Source organism: Herpailurus yagouaroundi, unplaced genomic scaffold (assembly GCF_014898765.1).
Source record: "Herpailurus yagouaroundi ecotype Mexico unplaced genomic scaffold, PumYag 200, whole genome shotgun sequence".
Lineage (NCBI taxonomy): Eukaryota > Metazoa > Chordata > Mammalia > Carnivora > Felidae > Herpailurus > Herpailurus yagouaroundi.
Window position 1 is genome coordinate 927,007 of NW_024412431.1, and position 14,672 is coordinate 941,678.

Sequence of the window (14,672 nt, forward strand, 5' to 3'; positions counted from 1 at the left end):
GAGGTGGTCAGCGCCCTGGGCGGGGGAAGCCGCGCGTCGGGCGGCCCTGCCTGCGGGACCAACACCCCTCCCTCGCGGTCTTCTGAGCTCCACCCCGGGCACCCCGGCGAGGAGGGGTTCGCCCCCAGACCCCGGGATATACACTGGGAAGGCGGCCCAGGCCCCTGGGGAGCAGACCCGACCCCACGTGGCCCCGGGCCTAGATCCGCAGAAATCCTGCCGGCGGAACGGCACCCGCTCTCACTGGACTGTCTCAGGGTGGCCCCCTAACGCGTGGGTCTTCCATAAATGTTACCGCTAATAACACCAGGTAGGATGGGATAGGGCGGGTGCCCCGCCACGTGGGAACCCGAGATCACCCCCTGGGGCCCATGGTCAGACCTGGAACCTGCCCCAGCAACAGCCGAGAAGGCTGTGGGTCACAGCTCCCTGTCCCTGTTCCTCTCTCCCCCAGACCAGGACAGGCAGCCCCTTTCCTTGGAACAGGCCGAGGGACAGTCTAGGCCTAGGCCTAGGCCTGGCGGTTCCAAGGGCTCCAGTCCCTTGGGTCAAAATCCAGCTTGCTGCTAGAGGTCCTCACCGCTCCCAGTTTGAGTCTGGGAGCTGGGGGGAGGGTGGCAGGGTCTCCTGGTGTGCACATTTCCCTCTGATGTGGAGGGAGGTGGGAGGGAAGCCCTGTTCGGGGCCAGCTGGTGGAGCCTGAGAGGCCCATGGGGGGGTGGAGACACCCCACTTGGGAGGGCACCCCAAATAGTGCAGGCTTGAGGGAGGTGGGGCGTGGCTTCTGCCTGGTGTGAGTGCGTTCTGCTGCCCCCTGCTGGCTGGGGCACCTCTCTCCCAGGGCTTTGTGGGAGTTGAGTCAACATGGAGTCAGGGTGACAGCAGTCGAGGAGGGCCCAGGAGGTCTGGGGCGCCCTTCAGAGTAACAGGTGTTACTCTGTATGGAGGTCTCTGTATGGAGGTGGGGAGGGGGAGAGCAACCCCCAGGGGCCCTGGCCTTCCTTCCCACCTCCATCCTGGACCCCAGGGCTTGTGGAGACACAGGCAGGTGGGACTGGCTATCCAGGAAGCCCTTGAAAGCCACCACACTGCTGTCCCTTGAGGAGTCACGCTGCTTTGTGTGTGCCCTGGATGTGTGTGTGTGTGTGTGTGTGTGTGTAGATATCCAGGGCAGGGGGGCTTGACACGCCCCACTGGGTCTGTCTGGTCACCCCTTCTCAACTAGGGCCTGCTCATGCACCTCCAGAAGCACATCTGGTCCCTCCACCTCCCCTCCTCCACGGTCTCCCCAACACCTGCCCACTTGCCGGCCCAGTCGCACCTTCTCCATGTCCAGAACCTTGTCCTGCATCTCCCGCAGGGCCCCCAGCGTCTCTGTCTCCCGCAGCCGTGACTGCTCCAGCTCAGTCTCCAGGTGGGCCACAAAGTCCTCGGTGAGGCGCGGGTTGTCCTGGGGGCAGGCAGAGGGCTGCAGCTGGGGGTCAGTAGCCTTCCTGCCAGCTGGCCGCAGGCCTGGGCTCTGCACCCCCCTTCTCAGAGCCCCTGGGCTGGCAGAGGGGGCCCGCGACTGCGGTGGTGAGAAGCCCTGGATCCCCTTCCCTGTGCCTTCTGCCCCCGTGGGGAGGGAGCTGAACCCCATCATGGGGCTTCTGATGCTCGGTGCCTAGGGATGGAGCCCGCCTGGCTTAGCCTCTTTGCTGGGAAAGCCACAAAGTGGGGACCTTCTGCAGGGCTCTTTCCAGGGCCTCAGGCTGGCTCCCAGGCTTGCTGGGGTTGGGGCGGAGGACGGGTTCTCCCAGGCATGTTCCCCAAGGTGAAGTCGGCGCCTAAGCACAAAGTGGGGGTGGGAGCAGCATGGGGCTGGGGCATTCTTGCCCCTCCTCCACCTCCCTCCTCTCGCCGCACCCTCATTTCAAAACAGAAAGGGGCGGGGAGTCTGCTGGGATCAGGCTCTTGCTCAGGGCCCAGAAGGCTTCTCAACGCACGTACCCCAGGGTGAGCCCCAGGGGAGTGGATACCCGCCTGGTGGGTGAGGGAAGCAAGCCGTGGGGTTGGAGCCATGGCCCCATCTCGATGCCTGGAGGCCCGGGAGGGTGGTTCTCCAGGAGGTGGTCCCAGCCTCTCCTGGCTGCTGGCCCCTTCCCAGGGGAGGGCCTGCTCGCCGCCCTTGGCTACCGCAGGTCTCCGAGATCCACGGGTTCGAGGGGCCCTCCCTTGGCTCGCGTGGGCCCCGGGCCCCACGCTGAGCCCCAGCCCCAGGCCCAGCAGCTATCTCCCTGCCTCACCCGCCTCTGCAGCTCAGGGGTGGCAGGTGGCGGTCTCTCTGGCCTGAAAGGGGTCATCGTGCCCAGGCCGGGATGAGCCCAGCTTTGTTTCCCCATCGGCCTTGCTGCCGCCAGGGCTACGGTGCCGCTGGCAGGTCATGGCAAAAGGAAGGTGGCCTGGGCAGAGCCAAAGGAAAACCCGAAAAGCCACCTCCTGGAGAAGTGGACTCTTCACGGTGCTCTCGCTTGAGCAGCCCCCGCCCCCGCCACTGACCCAGAGTTCATGACCCACAACAGAGTTGGGCTGCCCCCTCACCCCGACTCCGCCAGCTCTGAGCGGTGAGCACAGACCGGACCCTCTTCTGAGGGCAAAGTGCTGGGCATTGGAGCGGGGAACCCTCTCTGTCTCTTGTTCTAGCTCCCATCCCGCATGGCTGGCCCCCGGGGAAGCCCACAGCCCTTCAGACCTCAGGGACATGCTGGACATTCCCCTAGGGAATCACAGCCACGTCAGCTGAGGGAGGGGGCACTGCAGGTGCAGCCTGGTTCCCAGGGGCCCTTGCGCCGAGGCCGCCTCGTTCTCAGTGTGGCAGGCCAGACGCCTCACCGGCGGGTGGGACGTGGGTGTGGGGCCGTGGGGGGAGCCGCGTCCCCTCCGGCTTTCTCCCTCCCCCCTACCCTGCCTGCTAGGAAGTAACCGGGCGGGTCCGGAAGGCCGGGCGGCTGTGGTGCGGGGCCCCACCCGGCCGGGTACCTGCTGCTCCTGAAGCTGCCGGATGGTGCTCCGCGCCTTCTGTAGGTCCTCGGCCGCTGAGCTACACTGCTGCCGCACCACTGCCAGCTCCCGCTTGATGACGTAGTTCTCCTCGGCCTCCTGCGCCCGCGTCACCTGGCCCTGAGCACAGCGAGGACCGGATGCTGTGGCCCTCCACTCACATATGGCCCCCCCTCGGGCCCACCTCAGGGGGCGGCCCAGAGAGGGAAGGAAGGGGACGAGGTCTCCCGCACTCAGAGCCTGGGATGGGGAGCCCCGCCGGGCCTGGGCACGTGCGGAGGGGCCCAGGGAGGAGCCTGGAGGGGGAGAGCCACCCCGGGGCCCAGGCTTTGTGGTGCCTAAATGAAGAAAGCCCAAATGGCAGCTCCTTCCCCTGCCAGCTCCTGGCTCTCGGCCCCTGCCCCAGGTGGGGAGAAAGGATCCTTACTTAGGCCGATGGCACAGCAGAGTCTGGGCCCCAGGGCCCCTGAGGGACAGCCCCTCAGGGCAGGGCTGGGAGGTGGGACGTAGCTCTTCTACAACTCTCCGGTCCTGGCATCTGGGGCCCCCATCTACCCAGGGCAAAGAACCCCCCCCCAGCCTGATCCCCCCACCCCAACCAATTCGGGCTGCCCCCCATTCCAGGCTCGGAGCCACCAGGTGGTGGGCAGAAGCTTCCAGATAAAGCCATTCAAGGTGAGGCAGCAGCAGAAGCAGGTGAGAGATGGTAGGCCTTGCAGGTAGGAGCGGAGAGGAGCGTGAGGGGTCAGAGGCGGGGTGGTGGTGGTGGTGGTGTGTGTGTGTGTGTGTGTGTGTGGTAGAGAGGCTCAGTGCAGTGCACACACCAGGGCCTGTTGCTGATATAGCCTCAGGGCCCCACCTGTGTCCCCTGGAGGGCGGAGGCTTTCTGCACACGTGCATGGGCTTACACTCAGACACGCTCACACGCACCCACACACACCGTGCTGTCACGCGCACACCCCCCTTCCCCCCCTAGAGAAACCTTTGTTTCCCCGGAGGAGCGGGCCCCAGCCCCCCCCCTGCACGGGGGCGGGCCGGCCCCCCCCCCCCCCCATGGCAGTGGCCGAGGAAGAGGCCGTCCCTGGCTGTGGTGTGCAGGGACGGGGAAGGAAACGGGAGAGGGAGACGAAAAGCTACAGTACCTGGATTAACCTATCAGCCAGAGCAGCGCTCTCCTACCCGGCGGAGGGGGTTCCGAGCAACAGGGGGAGGAGGCAGAGCGGAAGGCGCGCAGGGACAGGAGAGGGGGAGAGACAGACAAGAACGACTTGTCACTAACGCAGTGGACTATCTCTAGAAGCAGGGGAGAGAGGAGTGAGACCAGAGAACCAAAGAACCAGCAGGAGAGGACCCGGAGGAAGACCAAAGCCAGAGCTAGCTCCGTCCTGGAGAGGGGTCTGTGTGTGGGTGGGGACGTGGGGGTGCCCACGGCTACACCCTCCAGGGCCCAGAAAACTCAGCGTGGGAGGCGGCGCCATCCCCGGAGGGTGAGGGGCGGGGTGGCAGCGCTGGGCCAGGACGAAGTGTTTTCCCGTGGAGTCTAAGCAAGAATTGAGACTTTGGGGCAAGGGCAGTAAAATCTGGTGGGGGGCTACTCTCTGTGGGCAGTGGAGGGCCAAGTGAGGCGGGGAGAGGAGCAGGAAGGTGGGACCCCCCGCCTTTACTCCTGTCCTTAAAAGCAGGCTGGGGGCCAGGGTCAAGGTTGTGGCATCCCGCCACGGCGCCAGTGGTAAGGCCTCCCCTCTCCTCTCCTTTCTTTTGAGGGGGAGGCTTCCAAATTCCACGGTTGGGAGCCTGCGGCCTAATTCGGGGCACCTCAGTCAAAGCTGTGGTTCTGCCTCTTTCCGCCCCATGCAGGCCACCCAGGAGGGACCAGTGTGTGCAGTGAACTGGGTTGTAACCTCACACCCGATCCCAAGCGAAGCGGCCCTAGAACCCCTGAGTATATGGCAGCCCCCATCTCGGTGGGGCTGGGGGTGGGGGCCCCGTGAGATTTACACCATGCTCCTCGGGGCCTGCTGGCTCAGGGTGGGGCCCGGGCCCTGGCCCGGGTGGGGGGCTGGCCGGCCCTCTGGCTGCTGGGTCCTGCTTGGGGCCTGGAGGAGTTGGTGCCACAGGCTGGTGGCCACGCTCCTAACCTTCTCCAGGGTCTCAATCCGTTGTTTCAGGAGCCGGTTCTCCGTCCGAAGCCTCTATGTGGGGGGGAGGGGGGGGGGGGGGAGTGTGTCAGAACCCCACCCCGTTCCCCATACACACAGAGGTCTGTCCCCTTAAAGGCCAGGTCGCCTCCGGGCAAGATGGAGTTGTGGTCAAATGTTCTGGGTCAGTGATTCCAGAAAACAGTCAGGGCCAATCCCTGTTCAGAATGGCCCATTAGATTTTTTGTTTTTAAAGAATCCTTGGTTCACTTAAAACAATGTGATCGCTTTCAGGGGTCAGCAGTCAGCACCCACACCCACTTTCTCTGGAGTCTGTTTCCACCCCACACAGGGGCCTGCCAAAGGCCAATGTGACACCTATCACTGGGCAGACCCTTCCTCTGGGTTTGTCAGTCCCCTCCCCTCATGGCTCTGCTTCAGGCACCAGAACGAACTGTTCTCAGAGTCTGGGTCCAGGGGAGGGGGTCTTGCTGAACACACACGCTTCCTTCAGCGGGACAGCTACATTTCTGTGAGCCACCAAAAATCAGCTGTGCTCAAAAGCTGTCACTTCCCTCCAGCGGGGCGGTTCTGGAGGCAGTTTCCCTCGCTTTCCGCCTTCTCTCCTGCACTGATGGATTTGGGTTAGATATTTGTGGTTTTAAATTCCCCGTGGCCTTTTGGGAAGCAGGTGAGCTTTATATATGCCTTGCATCGTAGCCTCTGCTAGGCACCCCTTACGAAGCGGGTACAGATAGTTGGACCCAGAGTGTGTGCTGAATGAACACCAACCAGATCCTGCGTCTTCCTGAAGCCCCAGGCCCCACATTCATCCGTTATTAATGAGGGCCCCGCCTCCCTGTGGATCACAAAGAACCTTTCCTGGTTTCTTCCCGGGAGAAAAAGGTGATGGAAACACTCAGAACACTCCCAGGAGGCAACTGCGGTCAGAGAGAATCACAGACTCGATTGAGGGTCATTCACTGATGTCACGGGTGGGGAAACCGAGTCCCAAGGGGGTGGTGGCTTGCCCGGGCCTCCCAGCTGGCCTGGGTGCGATCTGTTTCGGGCAGGCTCTCTGCCCCATATCTGCACTCCAGGGTCCTGATCCTCGCCCCCGGCCCCTGCACTGCTCTGCCTTCTCTCCGGCCAGGACCCACCACCGCAGAATCGCAGAATCGCAGAGATCCTTGAGAAGCCGCATGTGCCCGACTGACAACTCCCCTCTCTCCTGCTTACCCCAAAGGGAAAGTAAGAGACAGGGAGTGAACAGGGACTACAGGGTCAATGCACACGCTGGGCTTTTTTTTTTTTCTTTTAAATTTTCTGTGTTTTTGATGCTTTGATATCCAGCCACCTTGCTAACCTTGGAGAGAATGCCTGGCCCTCGACTAGCCTTTCATATGCAAACCAGCCAATACAGAGCCCACAGCCACCCACCTTCCCTATAGCACTCGCACACCCAGCCAGCGTTCTCCCTGCCCCAAATTGTCCCAGGGCAACCGAGGACTCTCCTGTAGCCCACAGCTTCTGCTGAAATTGTTCAGACCAACCAATCCTGAACTCAAACTTGACTGCCTGCCTTGCCCATTCCTTCCTGGGGATGCCCAATAAAGGAGCTGGCCCACGCTTTCCCTCTCTCACCCTCTGCATCCTGACCCACTGTGACCCACTCAGGTGCTTCCCCACGTGGCCAGGTGTGGTGGGGCGTGCCCCCTCCTTTTGGCAACTAGGAGTAATAAATTCTTCTTTCAAGGGCGGTGTCGTCTCTGTGTCTGTCACTTGACCACCTGATTAAAACAAATTTCAGGTACATTTTGAAACAGGCTAAAAGTGAAAGCACCAAGGGCAGGGCCATCCATGAAAGAAGGTGTCTGCCTGGATCCTTTAAGGTCTGTGGGCTCTCAGGCTCCTCTCCTGGAAATTTCCAGGTTGGGCATGTAGTCTGAGTGTCCGCTGTGTCCCTACGTACCTACCACTGCGCCCTCACAGTCACCAGATGGGTGCAGGCCCATGACCGTGTATGAGCAAGACAGGCACACACGTTGGGACTTGTGCATCAGTCAAGCTGCCATTCTTGAGAAAGGGGGATGCTTGCAAACTCAGGACACAAAACTTTCTGGAAAACCAACAAACAGGACCAGGATACCGATGCCCTCTTTCCCCTTCAGGTATGGGTGGCAGGTGACCTGGCTTCTAATCTAGATTCTGCCTCTGCCTCTGCCTCTCTAAAGGGGGTAGAGACGTTGATAGTGGTGATGATAATAAAACTAAAATTAACAATAATGATAATAATTTGAACAGCAGAGCAAATGTTATTCCCATTTTGCAGAAGGGGACACTGAGGCTCAGAAAGGTGAATCCACCTTCCTAGGTCATACAGCTGGTCCACGGCAGAGCTGGGAAGTGAATTCTGAAGAGGACAAAGCCAGGTGTGTTGGGGTTTGGGTTTGTGTCTGTCCCTCTCACTGGACTGGGGAGACCCTCGGTCTCTGCTGTGACTCTGGCACGCAGTAGATGCTCAATAAATGCTTGTTGCATGAATAACTAAAATCACATGCAGAAGGATGAAAGCAGAAGGAAGGAGAGAGAGGCGAGTCTGGGTCTGAGGGGCCACAGTGGGCACCGTCCTCGGTCCTCCATGCCTGCCCCTGACCTCAGGGCTCCGCCCATCAGGGCCAGCTTTCCTGATATTCCTCCGGTCCATCAGGCCTGCTATTGCTCGGCCTTTTTGCACTGACTCCCTGGGCCCAGAGCAATCTTCCCTGGGTCAGCTCCGCCTCTCTTCTGCGCGTTTTTATCCAGAGTACTTTCTGGAGTCCATAGCCTGTACCATTTGTTCCCCGACCATCTCCCCACGATAATGAGGAGGGCGTCCCATGAGGGTGGGGACCTATCCACCTTATCTGCCACCGGTCTCTGACAGTGGGGTGGGCCCTTGCTCACACGCCGGCCCGCTGGTGAAGGAAGGGCAGGTGTGTGGAGGCAGACGCCTCGGACTCGAAGCACAGGCTGTGTGCGGCTTGGGCAAGGCTGCCCTCCCAAGGGCACCCCGTCCCTGCCCCCACTCCCGCGACTCACTTTGATCTCGATCTGCTCCTCCATTTCCTTGCTCTTCATGGCTGCGTACTCCTTCTCCAGCCTGCAGAGGGGAGTCAGATGAGGCCACGTCCCACTCTCGGGGACCCCCTGTGTGCCAGTCCCCTGGCCGCCCGGCACTGACCTCTTCATCTTCTTGGGGTTGTACTTGACCTGGTAGGCCTTGAGGATCAGCTTGTCCGGGCAGCTGTCGAACTGGTGGGGGATCACCCTCTGGAAGTACTGTGGGGGCACAGGCGGTCACTGACACAGAGGCCCCGAGTGCGGGGGCCGCCAGAGCTATATGCTGCTTCCCCACAGGAGGAGCTGGTCTGCCAGGGGCACGGCCACGGCCCAGCTCAGCGTGCAGCCTGTTGCGGGCGCTCTGTCAGGGCGTGTGGAGCGAGCGAGTGAGCGTGAGAAGCGGGGCCGGGGAAGCAGCATCCACAGCCCGGACCTCAGTTCGAAGGGAAAAAGCAGGGCTTCGGGAGCTCTTGCTGGCAAAGGCCGGGCGGTAGAGGGGTCTGAGCACAGGGACCCCCGCAGGGGAAGGGGCCGGCATGTCGCTGCCCCCAGGGGGCAGTGAGAGGAGGCGGAAGAGTGTGAGGAATCAGGGCGGCGGGAGCATCCTGGAGGGAAGACCCCTCGCTGGTCGGCCCGCACGCCTGCGCCCGGGGGCCCCGGGCAAAGGGTTAAGCGTAAGCCCTGACGGAGCACACAGCTTGCTGCGGTTCGGGGCCAGGCTGGCTCCCGCTCCCCAGCCCAGCTGGCCCCCTCTGGCAGCTGCGCACAATGGATGCCCGTGTTCATGGACACAGCCGTGGCCTTTGTGCATTCTTCCCCGAAGCACCAGCTGGAAGACGCGGGGAGGGGCAGGGGCCTGCGTGATGGGGACATGGCGGAAAAGCAGGCTGGCCTCTTCTCCAGCAGGCGGGACGGCCAGGGCGGGTGTGAAGTCTGCCCAGACCCCTCCTTCCCTCCCGGGCCCTCGCCTGGCCCACGTGCTGGGACCAAAACCACACCCAAGACCTTGTAGTTTGGCTGGTATTACTATTTGCCGGGTTAGACTTTGGAGGACCCAGGGCTGGGAGCAGGAGGTCGGGGCGGTGGGGCGGGGGGGGGGGGTAGGAGGACCGCCCAGGGCTTGGCTTAAGCCTAGACCTTCCGTCATTTCCCCCAGGCTGCTCCTCAGAGCCTGTCTGGGTCCTCCAGGAAGGCCTCGGGGAACAGAGGTCATGGCAAAGGGTCAGGATGCTCAGGACACCTTCCGCCCTTGCAACTGCCCCCCCCCCCCCCCCCGCCCCCTGCCATCTCTCAGGAGGCCTTCACCTGCCCTGGTGCCCCTAGTGTAAGGGAATCCCGCCCACCCTGCCCCTCTGGCCCACCTGGGACATCCCCTCCATGTCCAGCTGCATTAGCTCCGTCTGGTTCACCTGCAGCAGGGCGAGGCCGACCCGGAACACAATCTCCAGGCCCTGCAAAGGTGATGGTGGCGGTGCATCTCAGGTCCTGTCGTCCCAGGGGTCTCCGACCCCTCCCCGAGTCCCGGCCCTCCCTCAGCCCGGGCCTGGCTGGGGATCTGGGAGGGGAAGGGGTGTTCGGCGTCCTCACCTCGTACATGAAGATGTCAAAGACACGAGTGGCAACGGGGAGCGGGAAGGTGGTCAGGAAGAGTGTGAGGAACCAGGACGAGGCATACATAGATGTGTGGAAGCTCTGGGAGCGGAAGTGGGTGTTCAGATCCGGGAGCTGCTCCTGGGGTGGGGGTGGGGGGGAGGCCAGGCGCCGTGAGGAGGCCGCCAGGAATGGCTGTCCGGGCCCCCCGGGGCCCCCTCCACCAGCCAGGGCCGGGCTTCGGCGCTCCGGCCTCCGGGGGGTCTTACCCGCCTGCCCTTGACAACCTGTGGCACTGTCTCTGGGGGAGGCTGAGGTACCCCAGGGCTCTGAGCAGCACGAGTTGGGGACACCGGCAGGGGCGGCAGGTGCAGCAGCAGCTACTGGGTGTTGGGGATGCACGGGGGACCGCACTGGCACAACCACCCGTGGCTCAAGAGGGAGCTTCTGGGGCTCGGGGGAGGTGGGTGGTTACACAACTCCCCAAGTTCACCCAGAGAGCGAGAGGTGGGCTGTGGCGTGAGCCCCATATTCTGTGACCCGCCGGTTGCTGTGTCCACCCACCGCCCCCTGCGTGGTACTTGTGCCCAGCGACGCTCAGGGGATGCCTGTCTGCCTGGCCTGAACTTCAGGCAGCTGGCAAGTGACAGGACCCGGGGAAACTGGGGCTGGACCAGGTGTTAGGACCCCCTGGATGTCCTTCACCAAGACAAAACAGACTCTGGGGCTGTCTCCCCACCTGCCCTGGGGCTTCCTCCGCAGCTGGGGGTTCTCTGGTGCTGTCCAGCTACTTCACCCGGGAAGGCCTTGGCCACCCAAGCCAGGGTGGGGTCACTTCTTCTCCGTGGCCCCGGGCCACCTGCTTGCCAACACGACCCGGTCCCCTCAAGCGACAGCACCTCCCTGCCATCTGCTGTGCAGAGCTACACAGCCCCACCTGTGACCAGCTTCTGAAGCAGGCCGTGTGTGTGTGTGTGTGTGTGTGTGTGTGTGTGTGTACACGCACGCATACACGCACGCCCAGTCTCTGTCTGCCAGCCAGGGGCGGGCCCTGCGGGGGCTGCTATTTATAAACAGAGGCGGCTGCTCTCCAGTATCAGCAAAGGCAGGCAGACAACACTTTCCCTCCTTCCGCCACACTGGGGAGCAGACAAGGAGGGGCTGCGGGTATACCTGACAAGAGCCAACCTGACCCCTCTTGCCCTGGTGGCTCTGGGAGTCCCATGTTCTCAGGGGTGCCCACTATCAATGGTTGGCCCTTGCCCCGTTGCTTGAAGCACCCTTTGGGGCAGTACCCATCCACCCCCTGCCCCCCGCCCCGGCCCTGTCGCAGCACAGGACCCCCTTCTGAGCTGGAACCTCTGTGTGCGATTTCCCAGCCCTGGAACTTTCAGCTAAAGAGACTGGAACGGGGCAGGTCTAGGTTAGCACCCACTGGCGTGGGGTGAGCGGGTGCAGACCACCGGGCCTCCGCTTACCTGTAGCATGGACTCGAACTGATAGATGCAGAGCCCCAGCTCGGCCATGCTGGGCTTGAAGAGCTCCCTCAGGCGGTACTCCTGCATCAGCCGCACGAAGACACAGAAGGCCTCCTCCTCGGGCATCTGGGTGGGTGGGGACAGGCAGGGTGGGAGGGGGCGCTCGCGGCTCTTCTTATGGCCCTGGGGCGTGGTGCTTCGCCTGCCTCTGTTACGTTTAGACTTAACAGAACGCGGACTGCGTAGGCTGCCTGGACCCTCATAACAAACCCCTGGTAAATATCATCATCCCGGTTTCATTAATGGGAAAACTCCTGAGGCTGAGACCACAGGCCTCCTGGCAGGAAACAGGGAGCTGGGACTTGAAGCCCAGGGCTGGCCACCTCCAGCGCCCAAGGTGAGACACTCTCTGGTTTAGCCCCAGCTGTCTCCATTCTCCCCTCCTAGGTCTGCTGGGTTCTCTGGAGGAAACCCTTGGCCCAGCTAACACCGCACTGGCTGACCTAAGCCCTCCGCCTGAATGCCAGCCCTGGGCGGTGACCGGGCAGCTCCCGGAGGGGACGGTGGACCAGGACAGGCAGCCAGCCCCTCCGAGCCCACCCACGGGGGGCTTGGCCTGGGGCCTGGCGGGGGTCGTAGGTGGGTGGGGAGGGAGGTCTGACCCCAGGAGGACCCTGGACGGGGGCACGCTCTGCTTTGGCCCACCTCCCGGGCTTGTGGCTGGTGCCTGGCCTACCTGCATGAGGAGCAGACCCACGATGAAGGCGCTGCCCTGGCAGTAGCCCACCTCTCTGTCCACCAGGGAGTACGCCTGCAAAGGGGACACACGCTCATTACCGCAGGGGCCCTCCGGGCCGGCGGGCCCTCACAGGCCGGGGTCTGGGCGGTGGAGACCCGCTGGCCCTGGGCCTCACCTTCATGACGTTGAAGAGGACCTCCTGGCCCAGGCTGTCCTGGCCCTTGAAGAACTCGTGCTCTGGGTAGGTGCGGGCGATGTCCCTGCGGATCAGCTTCTCACAGGGCGAGGACATCTTGAGCAGCTCCGAGTACTGGTTCTTGACGGGCATGTCCGTGGCGCTGCACAGGAGTTGCCACACGATGGCCCGGAAATGGTGGGGGATGCCCTTGCGGATCAGCTCCTGCCAACGGCGGGGGGAGGGGGGCCGGGGGGGGGGCGGGAGGCCGGGCTGGACCCTGTCCCAGGGCGGCCTCCCCACGGCCACCCGGTCCAGCCCTGAGACGGGGCTGGCCTGTGGCTCGGTTGCGGCCCAGAGCTGGCCGAGCCCCCGTGCTGCGGACAGAAGCCATGCTGCTTAATGCGCGGTCCCCAGTCGGTCACGAAACAGAGCAGGTGGGAAACAAATGGGTACCTGAGACACCGGCGTGATAGCCACTAGCTTGGCCGGCCCCACCCTGCACCGCGGCCCTGGCCCTCCCGTGTCCTGGCAAGGCTCATCTCCACTTCTGCTCTCTGCCCGCGGGGCCCCAGACGGCCCTGGGACCCTGGTGCTGCCCTCCGGTGGCCCAGTGACCCGGCCGGCCCCCCCCAGCCCCACAGGCCCCGCCACCTTGAGCAGCTTCTCTTTCCTGCGCCTCCACTCCTCCCACTCGTTGGCGATCCGGCCCCACAGGATCCACGTGTCCTCCTCCAGGTGGCTCAGGTTGGAGGAGGCCGAGGAGCTGGACACCAGCGAGGAGCCGCTGTTCCGCCGGGAGCCGTTCATGGAGCGCATCGACTTGGAGTCGGCTTCCAGGAGCCTGGGCAGAGAGGGGCTGGTGGGGGCGGGGCCCCGGCTGCGGCCAACTCCTGCCCCCGCCCCTGGGCTCTAGTGACTCTCTGGGGACAGGGCACCCCCGGGGAAGCCCGGCCCCTCCTCTCAGGAGTCCCAGACTGGGTCTAAGTTGTTCTCGCTGGGGGGCCTTAGCCGGTGCTCTACCCTCTCTGAGCCGTGGTCCTCATTCCCGGGCCCCCAGAGAGGCTAACATCTTTGTGTCCCGTTTGTGTCCAGCACGGGGCTGAGAAGCCCGTGCATGGGCGGACTCAGTCGCGTACCAGCACCGCAGGGCAGGGTTGGTTAAGATCTACGCTCTACGCACCAGGTGCAGGGAGGGCGAGCCACTCAGCCAGCTGGCAAGCAGCTGTGTGGCCGTGTGTTTCTGCTGCTCTGCCATCTGGGGCCTCGCTGACCCCGGGGGGGGACCACCCTCTGGCAGCCTAGCAGATTCCTAGAGATGGGTAAGGACTTGCCTGCCAAGCGCAGTTTTCCTATGCAGACCAACCAGTCTAGAACCCCCAAACCAACCCCTTCCCCTGCTCTGATCACCCCAGGGCCAGGTGCCAGGCCAACTAGGCTTGGCCCTGCACCCCCGAGCCCGCTGAGATTACTCGAGCTAGCCAGTCGGCCTCGCTGTTCCTTCCTACAGGAACCACAACGAAGGCTCTTGCTCACGTCCTGCCTCATTCCCTCTGCCCCCTGACCGACTCTGGTGCTTTCCTGGTTAGCCCCACATGGTGTGCCGGGCCCCCTCCTCTTAGAGGCAGTGACTCACAAACTCTCTGTCCATTGGCCGCATTGTATCCGAATAATAATACCGCCTACATTTTGAAACCAGGGGAAGGGCCAGAGGAGAAAGGTGGGAAGGCCTGGCTCCAGAGTCAGAGGATTTGTTCTTCCCTCCAACAGAGGCTCAGCCAGCGAAGGCCAGGTTCACTGGCCCTCTTGAAACCTTGGTCTCATCGGAATGGGGAAACCGATCATCCGGGGTTGGAGGATGGCAGAAGACGTCCCTTGTCAAGCCTCCGGTGGGCGCTGTTACTTTGCCGAGGGCCGGGCCCAGCTCTTAGTGTGAGGGGGGGCCCCCGGGAACTTCTGCGTGGGGCCCAGGCTGCACCCCTGAGGCCACTCCCCGCCCCCCAGGCCCCAACTCACCGGTTCTGCTCTTCAAGCTTGGCCAACAGCTCCAGCTCATCGGGGCTGAGGTTCTCGGAGTCAGAGGTGGGGGAGCAGGTGGGGGCCGACAGGGCCTCCTGGGATGAGGAGTCGGGGCTCAGAGTGGGGCTCGCCATGGTGGGCAGGCTCGTCTGCTGCGAGCAGGGCCAGGTCACAGCTCTGTCTGGGGGCCGGAGACATGTATGGTCAGCACTGGGTGGGGGCGCCTACCCTGTCTGGCTGGCTCTGGGCCGACTGAGCCTGCTGCTCACCTGTGGACATTTCCTCACCTCGGGCTGCCCATCTCTGGTCTGTCCGCTAGGTGCACCCCCCATCCCCACATACTCCAGCCCAGCGGACGGCCATGCTGGCTCCTTCTATGCAAGACACCAGCT

At 63.3% G+C, this 14,672-nt stretch overlaps 1 protein-coding gene across 1 annotated transcript in view; it reads right to left on the reverse strand.

Annotated features, from left to right (window-relative positions):
- The window catches only part of EVI5L (ecotropic viral integration site 5 like), a 21,298-nt gene extending 6,837 nt beyond the window's left edge, over positions 1-14,461 (reverse strand). The window contains exons 1-13 of the mRNA XM_040449630.1: positions 14,278-14,461; positions 12,916-13,105; positions 12,262-12,486; positions 12,084-12,158; positions 11,348-11,473; positions 9,867-10,010; positions 9,641-9,730; positions 8,401-8,498; positions 8,259-8,319; positions 5,178-5,231; positions 4,182-4,214; positions 3,019-3,159; positions 1,212-1,450 (exon numbers count right to left, since the gene is read on the reverse strand). Coding sequence (XP_040305564.1) covers positions 1,212-1,450; positions 3,019-3,159; positions 4,182-4,214; positions 5,178-5,231; positions 8,259-8,319; positions 8,401-8,498; positions 9,641-9,730; positions 9,867-10,010; positions 11,348-11,473; positions 12,084-12,158; positions 12,262-12,486; positions 12,916-13,105; positions 14,278-14,414 — 1,613 coding nt within the window. The 5' untranslated portion in view covers positions 14,415-14,461. The remainder of the gene's footprint in view (positions 1-1,211; positions 1,451-3,018; positions 3,160-4,181; positions 4,215-5,177; positions 5,232-8,258; positions 8,320-8,400; positions 8,499-9,640; positions 9,731-9,866; positions 10,011-11,347; positions 11,474-12,083; positions 12,159-12,261; positions 12,487-12,915; positions 13,106-14,277) is intronic.
- Between the last annotated feature and the right edge of the window lie 211 nt (positions 14,462-14,672).